An 18,700-nucleotide genomic window follows, 5' to 3' on the forward strand; every position below is an offset into this window, starting at 1 on the left:
GGCCTATTTAATTATTTTATTTACATACAGGACGTGTTAAAAAAAAAACTGCAGTATGCAGAATTTTGGAATTTCATTGAAGGTCTTTATTGTGCAGTTTCTTTTAATTCGGTGTTACTTGATTCTAATTATCCATCAATTCTGTTTATTTTTAGCACTAAAAGGATATGTTTTTAAATGAATTGTTAAATTTGAAATTCTGGATCATTCTTTCTCATGCAAAAGTGTATTAAGTAAAGTAAAAGTAAAATGCAAAGCAATTTTTGATCAAAATAAGTAATTTTGGCATTCAGTGGTAGCCACTCTCCACCCTAAGTATTGCTGGGTCAAAATTGCCCTTAGTGTCCAAAAAGGTTAGGAGGGGTTATTGGTTTATGGGGATAGGGTGGAAGTGGGGGCTTAATGTGGGTCGGTGCAGACTCGATGGGCCAAATGACCTCCTTCTGCACTGTATGTTGTATGTTCATTATTTTGTCTTGAAAGTAACCAAAAGACAGAGTATTAGACATGACATTATAATATAATTAGTACTAACTAAAAATAAGCATCATAACCATAAAAATTACTTATATCCCATCAGCATCTATTAAATATACCTCAAGATGTGTATTGTGTTCTTGACATTTTTGCATGAATGTTTTAATTTGGAGCCTGTTCCTACATTTTGGAAAAAAGAAACTCGAATCAAAAGTAGTCTCACAATCCTCAGCATCACTGCTTGTGCCACTTCACTAAAATCCCAGAATATACAGAAGACTCCCTCAGTCTCCTCAGCTTAATAACGTGGGCTTTCAGACATGAAGTCATGGTTTTTTCAATGAGTGACCATGTTACTCATAACATATACATTCTGGTGCTTCAAAGACAAGTCCAAAATTCAGAACTCTGATTGGACAAACAAAACATGTTCTTTAATGTAGCCTTCTGATCAGAAAGTTGGTGCCATTACAGTTTGACCTGTTCCTCGCTCTAAAAAAGTTAAGCCTCCTAATTCTTTCAAGATCCAATGGTTTGATTTCAAAATTCTCTGCCCTGCTTACCCCCACTGAATTCCACTTCCCTGCCAATTGCTGTGCTCTGCTGTACTCTTGCCGGTCTGCACTGCCCAGTCTCAGTTTCTCAGTTGCACCTTTCTCTGGTTCAAAATGAGATCATGCTAAATATCACAACTGCCAGATCTCAGATTACTCATGAGGAATGTTTTTTAATCAGCTAATACAAAATGTAAAAGAATACAACTATAGAGTGTAATGCTTTACTATGATATTTCATCTTGTGTTAATTGTATTTAATGACACAAACAGGATAACATAAGAGCTGAATTGATATGTGCTCTCTGTTGTATTTAAAAGAGAGATTATATGGTGTACTTCAGTCTTTTCTCAAACCATAAGCAGAAATTTGGTGATTATAACAAAGTATTATTTCACACTTTCCATTTTATATCAATAATTTTAAGGGTGTGTTGAAAACGAACCCTATTTAATTGCATAGTAGCATATTCGAGTGACCAGCATTCAGTCACACAGTATTCACTACATAGTAGGCACCATACAAACTCAAGCTTCAAAAATCACCTCCTCTTCCAAAACAACACGCTGACTGCAGGAACAGTGTACAAAAAGCTACGTTCTGTTTTAATATATTACTTCATCCTTATTTTGCCAGAGCATAAATGAGTCATCCCATCGCCTTTCAGATGATGACGAGTATAGCTCTTCAACCAGCTCAACTGACAAATCAGAGGGGGACTCCAAAGAAATGTGAGGACTTAAACCTTTTATCCTTTTTGTTCTATGATGGTACTTTTAGTTTTGGGGAGACAATGGCATTGGAACAGTAATCCAGCGACCTGGGTTTGAAGCCCACCTTGGCACAATATGAAATTTGAATTCCATTAACCATTTTTGATTGTCGTAAACAGCCATCTGGTTCAATAATATGCCTTACCTAGCCTGCATGTTACCCCAGATCCACAGTAATGCCTCTTAAATGCCTTCTGAAATGGCCTCGCAAACCAGTCCGTTCAAATGTAATTAGGTATAGTCAGTAAATGCTGACCCAGCCAGCGATGCCCTCATTTGAAATGCAAATTACAAAAAATTTCTGCCTCAAAGATAGACTTGGTTGAACATTCTATTTGAGTCTCCTTCGCTGGTGATAGCTGTTTGATCCACTAAGAAACAGTGAGAAACAATTTTCACCAACAATGCGTTGCTGCTTGTTCAGTACACTGATCATAAAATCATCATAGAATCATAGAATTTACAGTGCATTAGGAGGCCATTTGGCCAATCGAGTCTGCACTGGCCGGGCAGCATGGTGGCGCAGTGGGTTAGCCCTGCAGCCTTGCGGCGCCCCCACAACCCAAAAATGTGCAGGGCAGGTGGATTGGCCACGCTAAATTGCCCCTTAATTGGAAAAATGAATTGGGTACTCTAAAATCGTTTTTAAAAGTCTGCACTGGCCCTTGGAAAGAGCACCCTACCCAAGCCCACACTTCAAACCTATCCCCGTTACCCAGTAACCCCACCTAACCTTTTTGGACACTAAGAGCAATTTAGCATGGCCAATCCACCTAACCTGCAGATCTTTAGACTGTGGGAGGAAACCGGAGCACCCAGGGGAAACCTACGCAGACACGGGGAGAACATGCGGACTCCGCACAGTGACCCAAGCCGGGAATTGAACCTGGGACCCTGGCGCTGTTAAGCAACTGTGCTAACCACTGTGCTATCATGCTGTCCCGTTAGTATCCTGGTATCAGTTAGTATCCTGGGATCATCAAAGTGACACGAAGAGCATGATTCTCTGTTTGGGAGACGATGTTCTCCCTCCCGAGCTGAATTGCAGGAGCGCAAATCAGGAAGCGATTCCTTATCCTTCACCATGCAAATTTTTGCATGATGAGGATTACAAATCCTGCTATCGGGCCATCATTCCGAGAGGGCGGTCTGATAACGAGGTCCCATGGCCGGCCACCTCCCCCTCCCCTGCAGCACAATTCTTCCCCCCCCCCCCCCCCACGGGATTTTATGTGTCACCCCCTGGCCTCCTCACCCCAGGTGCAGGGTGACACCCCTCACCCCGCCCCACCACCACCACCATTGACCCTCTAAATAAATAAATTGACCTCCAGAGACCCCCTAAATAAAGAGACCCTCTGGTAATTCCAGTCTCTCCGCCAGTTACTCTAAGATCACTAATCTGTCCTCTATGTAAAAGTCTCTAACTGTCAGTGTTCCCTATGTCCTGTCTGTACCTCTTAAAGGTGACGTCAAGCATGGCTGGTGAGACTCTATGGTTGCTGCAGATGGGGGCCATGGTGGACATTTCGGTCAGACCAAAGTGTTGCCTCATCTGGATCAAAGTTCTCAGGGTAGCTACCACCATTGGGCTTGTTGAGTATTTTGTTAGCTGGGATTGGAGCGCTGCCATGGTGAGGGTCCGGAGGGTTGTTCCTGTACAAGAGGTCTCCACAGTGGCCACGATCACCGTTCTCAACATGAGGCCAGACCCCTGCGCTCAGGGGCCACCCCCATGGCCGTCAACTGTGTGTACACCATGTAGAATCATAGATTAGAATGACAGAATTTACAGAGCAAAGAGAGGCCATTAGGCTCATCGAGTCTGCACCAGCCCTTGGAAATGAGGCAAGGGACAGAGGGACCCTGCCGCCGACAATGTCGCAAGCCACTATATCACTGATATTGAAGCGGGGTAAAGACCCGGAGGCTTGCGGATCCTACCTAAGCGCGCACCTCCACCCTAGTCCCGTAACCCCACCTAACCTTTTTTGGACACTAAGGTCAATTTAGCATAGCTAATCCACCTAACCTGCACGTCTTTGGACTGTGGGAGGAAACCAGAGGACCTGGAGGAAACCCACGTAAACACGGGGAGAATGTGCAGACTCTGCACAGACAGTGACCCAAGCCGGGAATCGAACCTGGAACCCTGGAGCTGTGAAGCAACTGTGCGAACCACTGTGCTACTGTGCTGCCCTACGGTGATGACACTGAGCCACATAAGGAGATATTAGGGCAGATTACCAATAGCTCAGAGGTTGTTTTAAGGAGTGTCTTAAAAGAGGAAAACAAATGGGACTGCTGTCGGAGGAGGGGATCTGTGAGAGGCTTCGGAGGTGTATGCAAAATTACTTGCAGGTGAATGACACGGGGGAGGTCTCAGCGGCGACCCTGTGGGAGGCGCTAAAGGCAGTAGTGCGGGGGGAGCTGATTTCAATTGGGGCCCACAGAGCCAAGGCAGACAGGGCAGAGATGGATAGATTGGTCAGGGAAATGGGTCGGATAGATGAAGAGCACGCGGAGTCCCCGGGGGAGGTTTTACTCGGAGAGGCAGAGACTACATGCGGAACTGGGGGCACTATCCACGAGTAGGGCCGTGGAACAGCTTAGGAAGGCGAGGGGAGCGGTGTACGAGCATGGGGAAAAGGCTAGCAGACTGTTAGCGCAGCAACTCAGGAGGAGGGAGGCGGCCAGGGAAATAGGTTGAGTGAGGGATGGGGAGGGGCACAAGGTGGAGGACCCGGCAGGATTGAATAAGGTATTCCGGGACTTCTATCGCAAGCTGTGTACTTCGGAGCTGCCGGAAGAACCGGAGGAGATGAAAAGGTTTCTGGACGGGTTAACCTTCCCAACAGTAGGTGGGGGGGCGAGTGGATGAGCTGGGGGCGAGTGGATGAGCTGGGGGCCCCGATTAGAGTGGAGGAGGTATTGGGGGGCCTAAAGGCCATGCAGTCGGGGAAAGCCCCGGGGCCGGATGGATACCCAGTAGAGTTCTATAGGATGTTTTCTGAGCTGGTGGGCCCGGTCTTGGCGAGGGTTTTCAATGAGGCAAGGGACAGAGGGACCCTGCCGCCGACAATGTCGCAAGCCACTATATCACTGATATTGAAGCGGGGTAAAGACCTGGAGGCTTGCGGATCCTACAGGCCAATCTCCCTGATTAATGTTGACGCCAAGCTCCTGGCAAAGGTACTGGCGGTTAGAATGGAGGACTGCGTACAGGAGATGATTGGGGAGGACCAAACTGGGTTCGTGAAAGGTAGGCAGCTGGCGGCCAACCTGAGAAGATTACTTAATGTGATAATGATGCCCCCGGCGGGTAGGGAGGTGGAGGTAGTGGTGGCGATGGACGCCGAGAAGGCCTTTGACCGGGTGGAGTGGGACTATCTATGGGAGGTGCTCGGACGGTTTGGGTTCGGGGAGGGATTGGTGGATTGGATCAAATTATTATATCAGGCCCCGAGGGCCAGCGTCAGGACTAACAAAGAAGTGTCGGAGTACTTTAGGTTATACCGAGGGACCAGACAGGGCTGCCCGCTCTCCCCGCAGCTGTTTACGCTGGCCATAGAGCCGCTGGCGATTGCGCTGAGAGCCGCAGAGGGATGGAAGGGGATGGTGAGTGGGGCCACTGGAGGAGGCATGTAGGGGAGACGGGGGCGCGGTTTGGGCGCCAATCTGCGACAACCATCAGTTTGCCCCCGGGAGTATGGATGGGGGGGGTTTCAAGTATGGCGGCGGGCGGGGTTGGGAAGGGTGGGCGATATGTTCCTGGAAGGGAGCTTTGCGAGTTTGAGGAGCTTGGAGGAGAAATTTGGGCTGGTAAGGGGAAATGATTTTAGGTACCTACAGTTGCGGGACTTTGTTCGTAGACAGGTCCCATCTTTCCCACGCCTCCCGCCAATGGGGATCCTAGACAGAATAGTCTCTAGGGGGGAAGAAGGGGAGGGTAGAGTCTCGGGTATTTATAAGGTGCTCATGAGGGAGGAAAGGTCCCAGACAGAGGAACTGAAACTTAAATGGGAGGAGGAGCTAGGCGGGAAAATGGAGGACGGGCTGTGGGCAGAGGCCCTGAGTAGGGTAAATTCGACTGCGACATGTGCTAGGCTCGGGCTGATTCAATTTAAGGTCGTTCACCGGGCCCATATGACGGTGGCTCGGATGAGCAAATTCTTTGGGATAGAGGACAAATGCGCTAGGTGCGCGGGAGGACCAGCGAACCACGTTCACATGTTTTGGGCATGCCCTAAGCTGAGGGGGTACTGGAAGGGATTTGCGTGGATCATGTCCCGGGTGCTAAAAACAAGGGTGGTGATGAGTTCAGGCGTGGCAATTTTTGGGGTTTCGGAAGACCCGGGAGTCCAGGGGGAGAAAGAGGCCGATGTTTTGGCCTTTGCTTCCCTGATAGCCCGGCGACGAATACTATTGGCGTGGAGGGACTCAAAGCCCCCTAAGACTGAGTTGTGGCTTGCGGACATGTCGAGTTTCCTGGGTATGGAAAAAATTAAGTTCGCCTTGAGGGGATCTGTACAGGGGTTCGCTCGGAGGTGGCAACCATTTATTGACTTCTTTGCGGGAGAGTGAGCATCAGCAGGGGGTGGGGGGGGGAGGGGGGTGGGGGGGGGGGGGGGGGGGGGGGGAGTAGAGTAGAGTAGGAGGGAAAAAATGGCGGGTAGTACCGGTGGGAGAGGAGCGGGCTTGTGCAGTATGTCACGATTGAAGTATTGAAAGTACATGGATGTTTGCACATTTTTGCCTTTTTTGCTTTCTTTCTGTTGATGTCTGTAACTGTTTACAAAGCCAAAAACTACCTCAATAAAATTGTTTATTTAAAAAAAAGAGGAAAACAAAGTACAGGAGACATAGGAATGGTAATCCAGAGTTTGGGACTTAAGCAGCTGAAGACATGGTCACCAATGGTGAAGCAATTAATATTAGAGATGCATTAGAGGCCACTACAGATATCTCAGAGCATTATAGGGTTGGAGGAGATTAAAGAGAATGGGAAGGGCAAGGACATGAGGGACTTGAAAACAAGAATGAGCATTCTTAAATCAAGATATTATTTGACTGGGAACCAATGACAGCCAGTGAGCACAGGGTAGTGCGTGAATGGGTCTTGGTGCATGTTAAGACACTGGTAGCAGAGTCCTCAATTTTAAAGAACGTAGAATTCAGCTGGGCATGTATTGGATTAGTGAAGCCTAGAGGAGGTAAAGTCATGAATGACAGTTTCAGCAGCACATGAGCTGAGACGAGGACAATATTACAAAGATCGAATTAGGTGGCCTCAGTGATGACACAAATATGAGATCAGAAGCTTATTTGGGGGTTAAATGTGACACCAAGGTTGTGAACAGACTGGCTTAACCTCAATCTCAGAGAGAGGGATGGAGTTGTAACTAGGAAACCGAGTTTGCAACTCCTATTGAATAAGATCATGGCTGATCTTTCAACTCTACTTTCCCATCTGATCCACAGTCCCGAGCACAGCTTCAAACCTCATGTCCATCTGGGAAAAGGAGTGCTTGGTGGGGAGTAACAGGGGTATTCAAGAAGGGAGACAAGTCCGATTACAGTAATTACAAAGCAATCTCGCTGCTGTCTACCACAAGGAAGATCATTGCTGCAAGGACACTCCTCAATCATTTCTCCATGGTGGAAGGTGCCTTCCAGAGCTGCAGTGCAGTTTTCGCCCATCGAGAGACACTATGGACATGATTTTTACTGTGCAATAAATCCAAGAAAAATACAAGGGACAGCATCAACCACTATAAAGGCCTTTTCCAACCCCACAAAATCTTTGACAGCTGGGAAGACTTATGGAGTATCGTCAAATGTGACTGTGCTCAGAAATCAGCCACCACCCTCCACCTACTCCACGATGACATGCAAGCCATGATCCTCACCAACAGAACCATCACAGACCCTATCTCACTGAAGATTGGGTCAAACAAAGCTGGATCTTCACATCAACCCTCTTCCCCACCTTCCTCCCTGCAATGCTACACCTCACCTCCAGCAAATTATTTACAGGTTGGAGATAATCTCCAGGGTAGGAAACTGTTCCACCTATGCCACCTCCAATCCAAAATCACTCCAACTTCAGTCATTCAGCTTCAGTGTGTAAATAACACTCACGTGCATTCACTCAGAAACTGAGCTGCAGATTATTATCAGTTCCTTCTCTGAAGGATATGAAAGAAATAGGTTTTCACCACTCTCAAAAAAACTACAGTCCTCTTCTAAAGAGCTCCGACAGTACAATACTTCATCCCATCTCGATTAAGATTAAAGGAGAGATCCTGGAAAATGTGGAGTATTTTCTGCATCTTAGGAGCCTCGTCTTGATGAAGGCACACATAGACACAGAAATTCATCGTTGCTTCCAATGTGTCAGTCAGCCCTGAACTCCTATTTGGTTTGAAGATTTGGACAACCTATAGCGTTACCTCAGCACTGGAGAAGTACCACCAATGGTACTTTGCACGATCCTACAAATCTGTTGAAAAGAAAGGCTTCCCTGAAGAGGTTGAACATTCATAAGCCACCTCCACACCAGAATCGTGGTAGTCAGGGCCGATAACCAACTAAAATAGAGATGGTTCATTCGGAAAGGCACGAACCATGTCAAGTGGCTTTGCCAAGAACACTCAAGAGAGGATTCCAAGGTGGCAGGAGAGTACGCACAAGCCTCAAAAACCCATCTATTCGACCCTCCAAGCACCATCTGTGGCAAAATCTATAGGTCGCGCATTGGACTCCTCAGTCATCTTCGAACCTATTGAACCAGAGTGGAAGCAAGTCATCCTCAATTTTGAACGATTGCCTATGATTTTACCCACCTAGTCTTATCATCAGCAAACTTTTTTTAAATTTAGAGTACCCAATTAATCTTTTCCAATTAAGGGACAATTTAGTGTGGCCAATCCACCTACCCTGCACATCTTTGGTTTGTGGGCCGAAACATACGCAAATAAGGGGAGAATGTGAAAACTCCACACAGACAGTGACCCAGAGTTGGGATCGAACCTGGGACCTCGGCGCCGTGAGACAGCAATGCTAACCACTGCCCCACCGTGCTGCTCATCTTGGATACATTACAATTGTTCCTTCGTCTAAATCATTAATATATAAATAATTGGGTACTCTAAATTTATTTTTAAAAATCATTAATATATTCTTAAAAGCACTCCTGTCTGTTGTGGGCTATCTTTTCCTAAAAAGTAAAATTTTTGAGACGGGGAGTGGGTTGGGGCTCCCTGAAAGGGGATGCCATTTAATGGTTTCCTCTTCCCTCTCCCTAAAAAAAAAAAAATATATATTCTTAAAAGCTGATGCCCCACACTTATCCTTGTGGCACCCTGCTAATCCTGTCCACCTGAAAATAGTAATGTATTTTTGTCCTATAGTTCTATAGTTCACTAGGTTAATCCCAGAGCTGAAGGGGTTGGATTATGAGGAGAGGTTGAGTAGACTGGGACTGTACTCGTTGGAATTTAGAAGGATGAGGGGGGATCTTATAGAAACATTTAAAATTATGAAGGGAATAGATAGGATAGATGCGGGCAGGTTGTTTCCACTGGCAGGTGAAAGCAGAACTAGGGGACATAGCCTCACAATAAGGGGAAGTAGATTTAGGTCTGAGTTTAGGAGGAACTTCTTCACCCAAAGGGTTGTGAATCTATGGAATTCCTTGCCCAGTGAAGCAGTTGAGGCTCCTTCATTACATGTTTTTAAGGTAAAGATAGATAGTTTTTTGAAGAATAAAGGGATTAAAGGTTATGGTGTTCGGGCCGGAAGGTGGAGCTGAGTCCACAAAAGATCAGCCATGATCTCATTGAATGGCGGAGCAGGCTCGAGGGGCCAGATGGCCTACTCCTGCTCCTTGTTCTTATGTTCTTATGTTCTTATATTCCTCCTCTGTCATATTTAATCATCTTTCTTGAATGTATAAAGATCTCAATAATTTACATGATTTTGTCAGGCAGTATTTTCTGAACATTTCCTGTTTATCTTTCAGGAAACCTGATTCTAATGAAATGCATGATCTTGTAAAACTGATGACTCGGACATTAACTATGGATTCAAAAGATGTCAATAGAGAAAATCCAATACCTGTTCCAACACCAGAATTCAAACTACGGCGAAAGTACAGAGATACTCTGATTCTTCATGGGAAAGCTAAGGAAGATCCAGAGGATTTCTGTTTTAATGATTTTCCCTCTGGTGTGTAACAATGTAACAACCAGGAACACATACATACCTCATATTTAAAGTGAATTGAATGGATGGTTAATTTAAAATTTCAGCTTTTCCAAATGAAGCATTTTTCAATTTTAGTATCTTCTGATCTCGAGTAGTAAATAAAATTAAAAGTTTGCTTCTGTTTATGTTGATTAAATATATTTCAGATCACCATATTGTTAAAGTATTTCTTGTTCACCATATTTTATTTATAGAGGTGTTATCTGTACCAGAGAAGATTAAAAGAACAATTCAAGCTCTACGAACAGATGTTATAAAAGGATTAGGAGTAAAGCTTTTGGAAAAAGTATATAACATTATGGAAGATGATGATCAAGACAGAAGGGAGGTAGGCTCACTTACCTATTATATTCATTGAATTGTTAATTTGTCCTGAAGCTCAGTACCTTGTTACTTAATATTGGTCTGATTTATGTAATAATTTTAGGAATGCCTACAGGAACACATGGGTGAAGATTTGTACCAGAATTACAGTATGAAGGTCCAACAACTAAAGTTCTTTGAAGATAATTCACATTTTTGACTGCATGGTACCGAAACGATTTAATGGGTTAAGAAGTGCCTTGTTAGACACATCAGTTCAAATGTGTCCATTACAGTTGGAAAACTCAAGTTGTCCAAATACATGCTGGTGTATCTTGAATTTCTTCTAACTTTGCACCATGCAATTGATGACAAAGGAACTACACAAAGGATTGTGAAGCAATGGACACTGTGCGCCTAGCCATGACATCTTTCAGTTTGTGAATTAAAATGACGATTGTATCATAGCTTCACATTGTCAACTTAAGGCTGTTGATGAATAGTTCCGTTAAATATGTATGTTTGGTTGATATTTTGTATCACAAGATTTTACATAGACAAGCAGGGTGTCACAGAATTTACTATACCGTTGACATCTATTTGGATCTTTAAATCACGCTATGTTGTATACTGAAGTGCTAAACATATTCATAGCTCAGTTTGAAACAATTGCAGTTATTCAGTTTATGTCTGCGTATAACCACACATTCTTTCTTTCATGAAATTACCCACAGTATATTTTAGAATTTTTTTCAAGGAACCTTTTTCAAGCAGCTCCAAAAATACATGACCTTGTTCCTACAATTTTCTAACCTTTCCTACATGTACAGTTTTCGCTGTTAACTTACAGCAGTGTCTGTTCTTGGTAAACAGTGAGTAGCAGAAGGGCCTTTAAATAAAATACACACATTCACTTTCTGTTGGGATCACTTGTAATCATGAATGCCAAATCTGGATAATTTTCCTTTTTTAACCTAGGATGCTGAAGTCACTTTAGTGCTTTTTGTCACCACCCAAATGAGATGAAGTAACTCAAGCACAGACCAAATTCAACCTTGGACAATCCTCATCTATATACTTCAGAGGGAGATGACAAAGGAGTGGTAATGTCACTGGACTAGTAATCCAGAGGCCAAGGCCATGGTTCAATTCCCACCACAGCGCTGGTGAAATTTAAATCTGGAATAAAAGCTAGACTCAGTAATGGTGGCCATGACAACTATCAATTGTTGGTAAAAATCCATCTGGTTCACTAATGCCCTTTAGGGAACGATTGTCCTTAGCTGGCCTACATGTGACTCCAGATCCACAGTGATGTGGTTGACTGTCAACTGTCCTCCAAAATGCTGAGCAAGCTACTCCGAGGGCGTTTTGGGGTGGGCAATAAAAGCTGGCCTTGTAAGCAACGCCTCTAACCCGTGGAAAAAAAATATACTGAACAATGAATTTTCACAATTTAAGCTTGCCTTCTAATGGGAGGTATAATAGAATACTCTACATAGCTCCAAAAACATTGACCATGCAAGATCATATGAATCAATGAGACCTGTACTCTATATATTTGAGAATTTAGAAATATAAGGAAGAGAGAAAGAAGAGTATATAAATATCCATATCAGTTCAAACATTGACATATTGGTATTTGTCATGACAGGAAACAAGTGAGTAAAATTCATATCAAGTACTTCTTTCTATATGCAGTAATTACCTGGTGGAACCATTTGCCTAGTCCTTTCTATCCACTGGTCTGTGTGTGAAATACCCACAGTAACAGTTTCACTTCGACCAGACCAATACTATACTGAGGAAGATGATGTGATCTGTGTGCAATTTATATTGAATCACAGCTTTCAGATATAACTACAAGTAGCTGACTTCTCAAATTAGGTTTGTTGTATTGTTTCTTTAACTGAACTTTGTCTAGATATGTTCACAATAGTAAACATAGGATTTCTAAACTTGCAGTTATATTGCAATATTTGCAAGAAAAATAAAAATAATATACAGTTTCCAAAGTAAATTGAATGTAATCTGTGAGGTTCCTATAGGCTATAACATTGCATACCTCTTAAGTATCTTATCCAATTGATTTTTCTTATTGTCATAGTTATTTTTCAATTTATGAGGACCCAATTAATTTTTTCCAATCAAGGGGCAATTTAGCGTGTTAGTCCACCTACCTTGCACGTCTTTGGGTTGTGGGGGCGAAACCCTCGCAAACACGGGGAGAATGTGCAAACTCCACATGGACAGTGACCCAGAGCCGGGATCGTACCTGGGACCTCGACGCCGTGAGACTGTAGTGCTACCACTGCACCACCCTGCTGCCCTTTATTGTCATAGTTTAGTGATTTGAAAACAGAAGTATACAGCACTGGACTCCCAATTGGAAAAGATTGAGTTCAAGTCTTAATTTTGACTAACTAGGGCAGCACGGTGGCACAGTGGTTAGCACAGCTACCTCACGGCGCCGAGGTTTCAGGTTCGATCCCGGCCCTGGGTCACTCTCCGTGTTGCGTTTGCACATTCTCCCTGTGTTTGCATGGGTTTCCCCCCCACATCCCAAAGATGTGCAGGGTAGGTGGATTGGCCAGGCTAAGTTGCCTCTTAATTGGAAAAATGAATTGGGTATTTTAATTATTTTGAATAACTTTGTGTTCTGCCTATAATTTTTCCTGTCTAAGCAGATGATAGGAGTTGGAAAGGGTTTTTGAACATGGGTTTCCCAGAAAAATATTTGTAACTGTTCGTGTTTAAGCATGATGTGGAGATGCCGGCGTTCGACTGGGGTGGACACAGTAAGAAGTCTTACAACATCAGGTTAAAGTCCAACAGATTTATTTGGAATCACGAGCTCTCAGAGAAGGTTAAAAAGGTACGAGCTTTCAGAGCAGGTTAAAATGTTGTGAATTGTCTCAAACCAGGACGGTTGGTAGATTTTGCAAGCCCAGGCCAGATGGTGGGGGGTTAAATGTAGTGAGACATGAATCCAAGATCCCAGGGCAGCATGGTGATGCAGGGGTTAGCCCTTCTGCCTCAGAGCACCAAGGTCCCAGGTTCGATCCCGGCACTGGATCGCTGTCTGTGTGGAGTTTGCACATTCTCCCTGTGTTTGCGTGAGTTTCACTCCAACCCAAAGATGTGTAGGCTAGGTGGATTGGCCACACTAAATTGCCCCTTAATTGGAAAAAAATGAATTGGGTACTCTAAATTTATAAAAACAAAAACAAAAAATGAATCCAAGTGTGTGGTGTCGTGGTCGCTGTTCTGAAGGTTGGGTAGCTGGCTGCAAACAATGGTCCGTTTGAGGTTGTGCGGTTCTTTGAAGGCAAGTTGGGGCTGTTTACCACACTGGGCTAAATCACTGGCTTTGAAAGCAGGCCAGCAGCACGGTTTGATTCCCGTAATAACCTCCCCGGAATGTGGCGACTAGGGGCTTTTCACAGTAACTTCATTGAAGCCTACTCGTGACAATACATGATTTTCAGTTGTGTGGGTGTGGGGATAGCTTTGGCAGGATGTTTGTCTTCATCGATGACGTGTTGAAGGCTCCAAAGACGATGTTGTAGTTTCTCCACACCGGGGAAGTACTGGACTGCGAAGGGTACTCTGTCGGTTGTGTCCCGTGTTTGTCTTCTGAGGAAGTCCGTGCGTGTTTTTGCTGTGGCACGATGTTTAAGCAGAATAAGGTAAGTTTATTAGTCTATTTTGAAATGTAGTCGAAGTTATAAGAAAGTTTTTTTTTGTTTATCATTGTAGACTTGTCCCCACGCCGGCATAAAAACGCAGGTGTTGCACTCCCGGGATTCCTGGAAATAAATACCAGCCGATTCACATACCGTCAGGGGGCTAGGAGGGACCCGGAGAGCTTCACGCAGCTTCGGCTGCGGATATGGGCCCCCGCACCTCCGGTTACGAGTCCGTGCATGCGCACGGCGACGACCTCCAGCGGCTGTGCTGAGCACAATGGCGGACTCGGACCGCGGAGGAGCTGAATAATGTAGGCCCCCTCAATCAGCTGCGCGTCCGAGGATCCGTCAGGCCCGATCTCTCCCCCGGCCACACATGAGGCCCCCCACCCCACGCCGGTGCCAGATCCCTCCACCACCCACAGGCAGCCGCGAAGTGAGTCCGCAGCTGCCACATGAGAGTCCTGATCGGCCATACCACATTAATTCCACGGCGTCGGGAATTCGGCTGGTCAGGAGTGGAGTATCGCTGAGCGGGCCTCTGGCAATGGCCCTCCAGCCACGTGACATAATTCGCGCACGCGTGGATATTCGGGGCCCGGAGAATTGTGGGAGCGGCGCCAGGCCCAATTCCCTTGGGACCGCCCCTGCGCCAAACGCGATTTCGGCGCGGGCCTGCGGAGAACCCAGCTCAACATTTCGTCACTTTTTATACTGTGACAATTCCTATGGCTCCCACTGATTACATTGTTTGTGGGTCAGTTGTTAATTGGAACCAAATTAAATTGAACCCAATTAATGTAAAATTTCTTACAAATGAACTTTCATTGTTTATAATATATCTTACACTTTTGAAAATTAAGCCTACAAAAGGTAAACATTTGATAGCTTAGAAAAATAGCTATATTGAATAGAACAATATGCATAATTTCAAGAAGCTATTATTTTTAATCATGGTAAGAATGTAGCTCTTGAATGATTGTAACTGGTGGAGATGACTTTTGGTTTTGTTAATCAGGTTTGAAGACTAAATACCTGGTGTAGCAGAGTCATTCCATAAGTCGAATAGATTTTAGTGTGCTATGGTATAAATTCAGTTTTACAATATATGTCCAATCTTTAAACACTACTCATTTAAATATGAAATTAGTTGATTATGGTATTTTATCAAACCATAGTCACTGTAATCTTATTTGAAATGGATTGTACAATGGTTATAGCACAAGTGTCCATTTGGCCCATTGAGTTAGCACTGGTTCTTTGCAAGAGCAGTTAAGCTAGTTCCATTCCCCTCCAACTCGGCAAAGATTTTTTTCCTTTCAAATCATACCACTTGCTGTGTAAAATAATTTTTCTCCACAATCGTTCGTTCTTTTGCCAATCACCTTACATCTGTGTACTCTGGTTCTGGATCTCTTTCTGCCAATGGGAAGTTTCTCTCATCTGTTCTCTCTAGATCCCTTATGATTCTGACCACTTCATTATCATATATCCTTTCAACCTACTTTTGAGACAACAGTCCCAGCTTCTCCAATCTGATCCTGCGCAGACCAGCTGGCAGATGTGTTCGTGGACATCTTCAACCTCTCCCTATGCCGTTCCGAGGTCCCCACCTGCTTCAAGAAGACCACCATCATACCGATGCCAAAGAACCACCAGGCAATGTGCCATCGTCCAGTGGCCTTGACGTTGATCATGAGCTGCTTAGAGAGGTTGGTCACGAAACACATTAACTCCATACTCCCAGAATGCCTTGAAATACTGCAATTCACATACCGCCACAACCGGTCCACAATAGATGCCATCTCCCTGGCCCTACACTCATTCCTGGAGCATCTCGACAACAAGGACTCCTACATTAGACTCCTATTCATTGACTACAACTCCGCCTTCAACACCATAATCCCAGCCAAGCTCATATCAAAGCTCCAAAACCTAGGACTTGGTTCCTCACTCTGCTTTCTGATCCTTGATTTTCTGACCCATAGACCACAATCAGTAACTATAAATAATACTACCTCCTCCATGATAATACTACCTCCTCCATGATAGTACTCAATACCAGGGTCTTGCAAGGCTGCGTACTTAGCCCCCTACTATACTCCCGATACACATACTACTGCGTGGCACAATTTGGCTCCAACTCCATCCACAAGTTTGCTGACAACAGAACCGTAGTGGGTCGGATCTCGAACAACGAGTCAGAATTCAGGAGGGAGATGGAGAACCTAGGGGAGTGGTGTAATTATAAAAATCTCTCCCTCAATGTCAGCAAAACTAAAGAGCTGGTCACTGACTTCAAGAAGCAAAGAATCGTATACACCCGTCTGCATCAACAGCACTGAGGCGGAGATGGTTGACAGCTTCAAATTCCTAGGTGTGCATGCCAATAATCTGTCCTAGTCCATCCACGTCAACGCTACAACCAAGAAAGCACAACAGTGCCTATACTTTCTCAGGAAACTAACGAAATTCAGCATGTCCACATTGACTCTTACCAGCTTTTACAGATGCACCATAGAAAGCATCCTATCTGGCTGCATCACAGCCTGGTATGGCAACTTCTCGGCCCAAGACCGTAAGAAACTAGTCGTGAACACTGCCCAGTCGATCACACAAACCCGCCTCCCATCCATTGGCTCTGTCTACACCTCCCGCAGCCAAGACCCCTCTCACCCGGCTTATTCACATTTCCAACTTCTTCCATCGGGCATGATACAAAAGTTTGAGAACACAGCTTATTCCCCACTATTACCAGACACAAACGCCCCTCTTATGAACTGATCTGATCTCTTCACGCATCTCCTCTACTTAGTACGACACTCTAGTATGCTTCACCCTATGATCTGTCTGAACTGTACGCAGAACAATACTTTTCACTGTACCTCTACACGGGACAAACAAATCCAATCCAAGACCCTCTTCCTTGGAACCATCCTGCGAATCTTTACTGCAGCCTGCCTAATGCTTTCCTATCCTTCCTAAGGTACAGCGCACAGAATTGGAAACATACTCCTGTTAATGCCAAACCAATGTTTAATAATGATTCATCATAACTTTCTTATTGTACCAAGCCCAGCATCCTCTATGCTTTTCTAACGACTGTCAATCTGCCGTGCCATTTTCAACAATTTGATTAAATGAACCTCCAATATTTTTGTTACTGTACCTCCTATCATAGAATTTGCAGTGCAGGAGGCCATTCGGCCCATCCAGTCAGCACCAGCCCTTAGAAGAGCGCCCATACCTCTACCCTATCCCCATGACCCAGTAACCCCACCTAACCTTTTTGGACATCAAGGGCAATTTGGGATGGCCAATCAACCGAATGCACATCTTTGGACTGTGGGAGGAAACCCACGCAGACACGGGGAAAATGTTCAGACTCCGCACGGAGTGAACCAAGCCGGGAATCGAACCTAGGACCCTGGAACTGTGAAGAACAGTGCCACCCTATCAAAATATATCGCTTTGCACTTCTTCACACATGTCTACTCATTCCTCGAGCCTGTCTATGCACTCTTGCAGTCGATTACTATCCTCACTACACTTCAAACTTGTATGAGGGACAATTTCAGAAAAGTTTATATCACAAAACAATGTGGTCCAGCACCGACTCCTGGGGAACACCACTACACACCTTCCTCCAGTCTGGAAAAACATATCACTCACCATTGGTTCCTGTCCTTCAGCCAACTTTGTATCTCTGCTGCTACTGCCCCTTTTATTCCATGATTTTGTCAACTGATTTGAAGCTATTACGTGACACTTTACTAAATCCCTTTTGAAAGTACCCTCTCTTCTGTTATCTCATTAATAGAAATTATTTTTCTTGAACAAATCCACACTTGTTTTCCTTAATTAATGCACAATTTTTCCCCAGATGGGCAGTACAGTGGTTAGCACTGTTGTCTCAGCATTGAGGTCCCTGGTTCGATCCCGGCTCTGGGTCACATTCTACCCATGTTTGCGTGGGTTTCGCCCCCAAAATCCAAAAGATGTGCCACGCTAAATTGCCCCTTAATTGGAAAAAATTAATTAGGTACTCGAAATTTATTTTTAAAATTTCCCCAGATTATTTCTAAAATCTCCCCTACAACCAAGGCTAAATGAGGTTTTCATCATCATTTATGGACACTAATGAAACAACAGTGCAATTTAAAAGTTAGTGAAGTTTGTGTCTGGAGCCAAGAAATGTTGATTAACTTGAAAGAAATATCTTACCACATCCAAAAGATGTCCCAAGTGTTTTTTTTTAAAAATCAGTCTTTAATAGAAATGAGTTAACCTTAAAATATATAGTGGCTGGATTCTCCGCCGGTAGGATGCTCCATTTTGCCGGCCGCCTGGGGGTTTTCCGATGGCATGGGACTGCCCCACAATGGTAAACCCCATTGACCAGCCAGCGTGCGGGATGGAGAATCCAGCGCAGTGTCGTTTATGATTTTCAGGCTTCCCGAAGCACAAACCAATTAAGTTTTTTTGAATTTGAAGTGTACATATCGTTGTTGTAGTGTGGCAAACATAGTAAGTCCATCCCATAAAGAACAATATGATAATCTGTCCAGTGATGTTGCTTAGCTGATAAATAGAAGTTTCCTGCTCTTATTCAAAATAGTACCATCAAATTCACTT

General features: G+C 44.5%; 1 protein-coding gene across 1 annotated transcript in view; it reads left to right on the forward strand.

Moving 5' to 3' along the window:
• The window catches only part of nek4 (NIMA-related kinase 4), a 64,232-nt gene extending 51,836 nt beyond the window's left edge, over positions 1-12,396 (forward strand). Inside the window, 4 exon segments of the mRNA XM_038812557.1 lie at positions 1,669-1,763; positions 9,829-10,034; positions 10,268-10,401; positions 10,501-12,396. Of these exon segments, the coding sequence (XP_038668485.1) occupies positions 1,669-1,763; positions 9,829-10,034; positions 10,268-10,401; positions 10,501-10,596 (531 nt within the window). The 3' untranslated portion in view covers positions 10,597-12,396.
• Positions 12,397-18,700: the final 6,304 nt, after the last annotated feature.

This window comes from Scyliorhinus canicula, chromosome 11, assembly GCF_902713615.1.
Source record: "Scyliorhinus canicula chromosome 11, sScyCan1.1, whole genome shotgun sequence".
Lineage (NCBI taxonomy): Eukaryota > Metazoa > Chordata > Chondrichthyes > Carcharhiniformes > Scyliorhinidae > Scyliorhinus > Scyliorhinus canicula.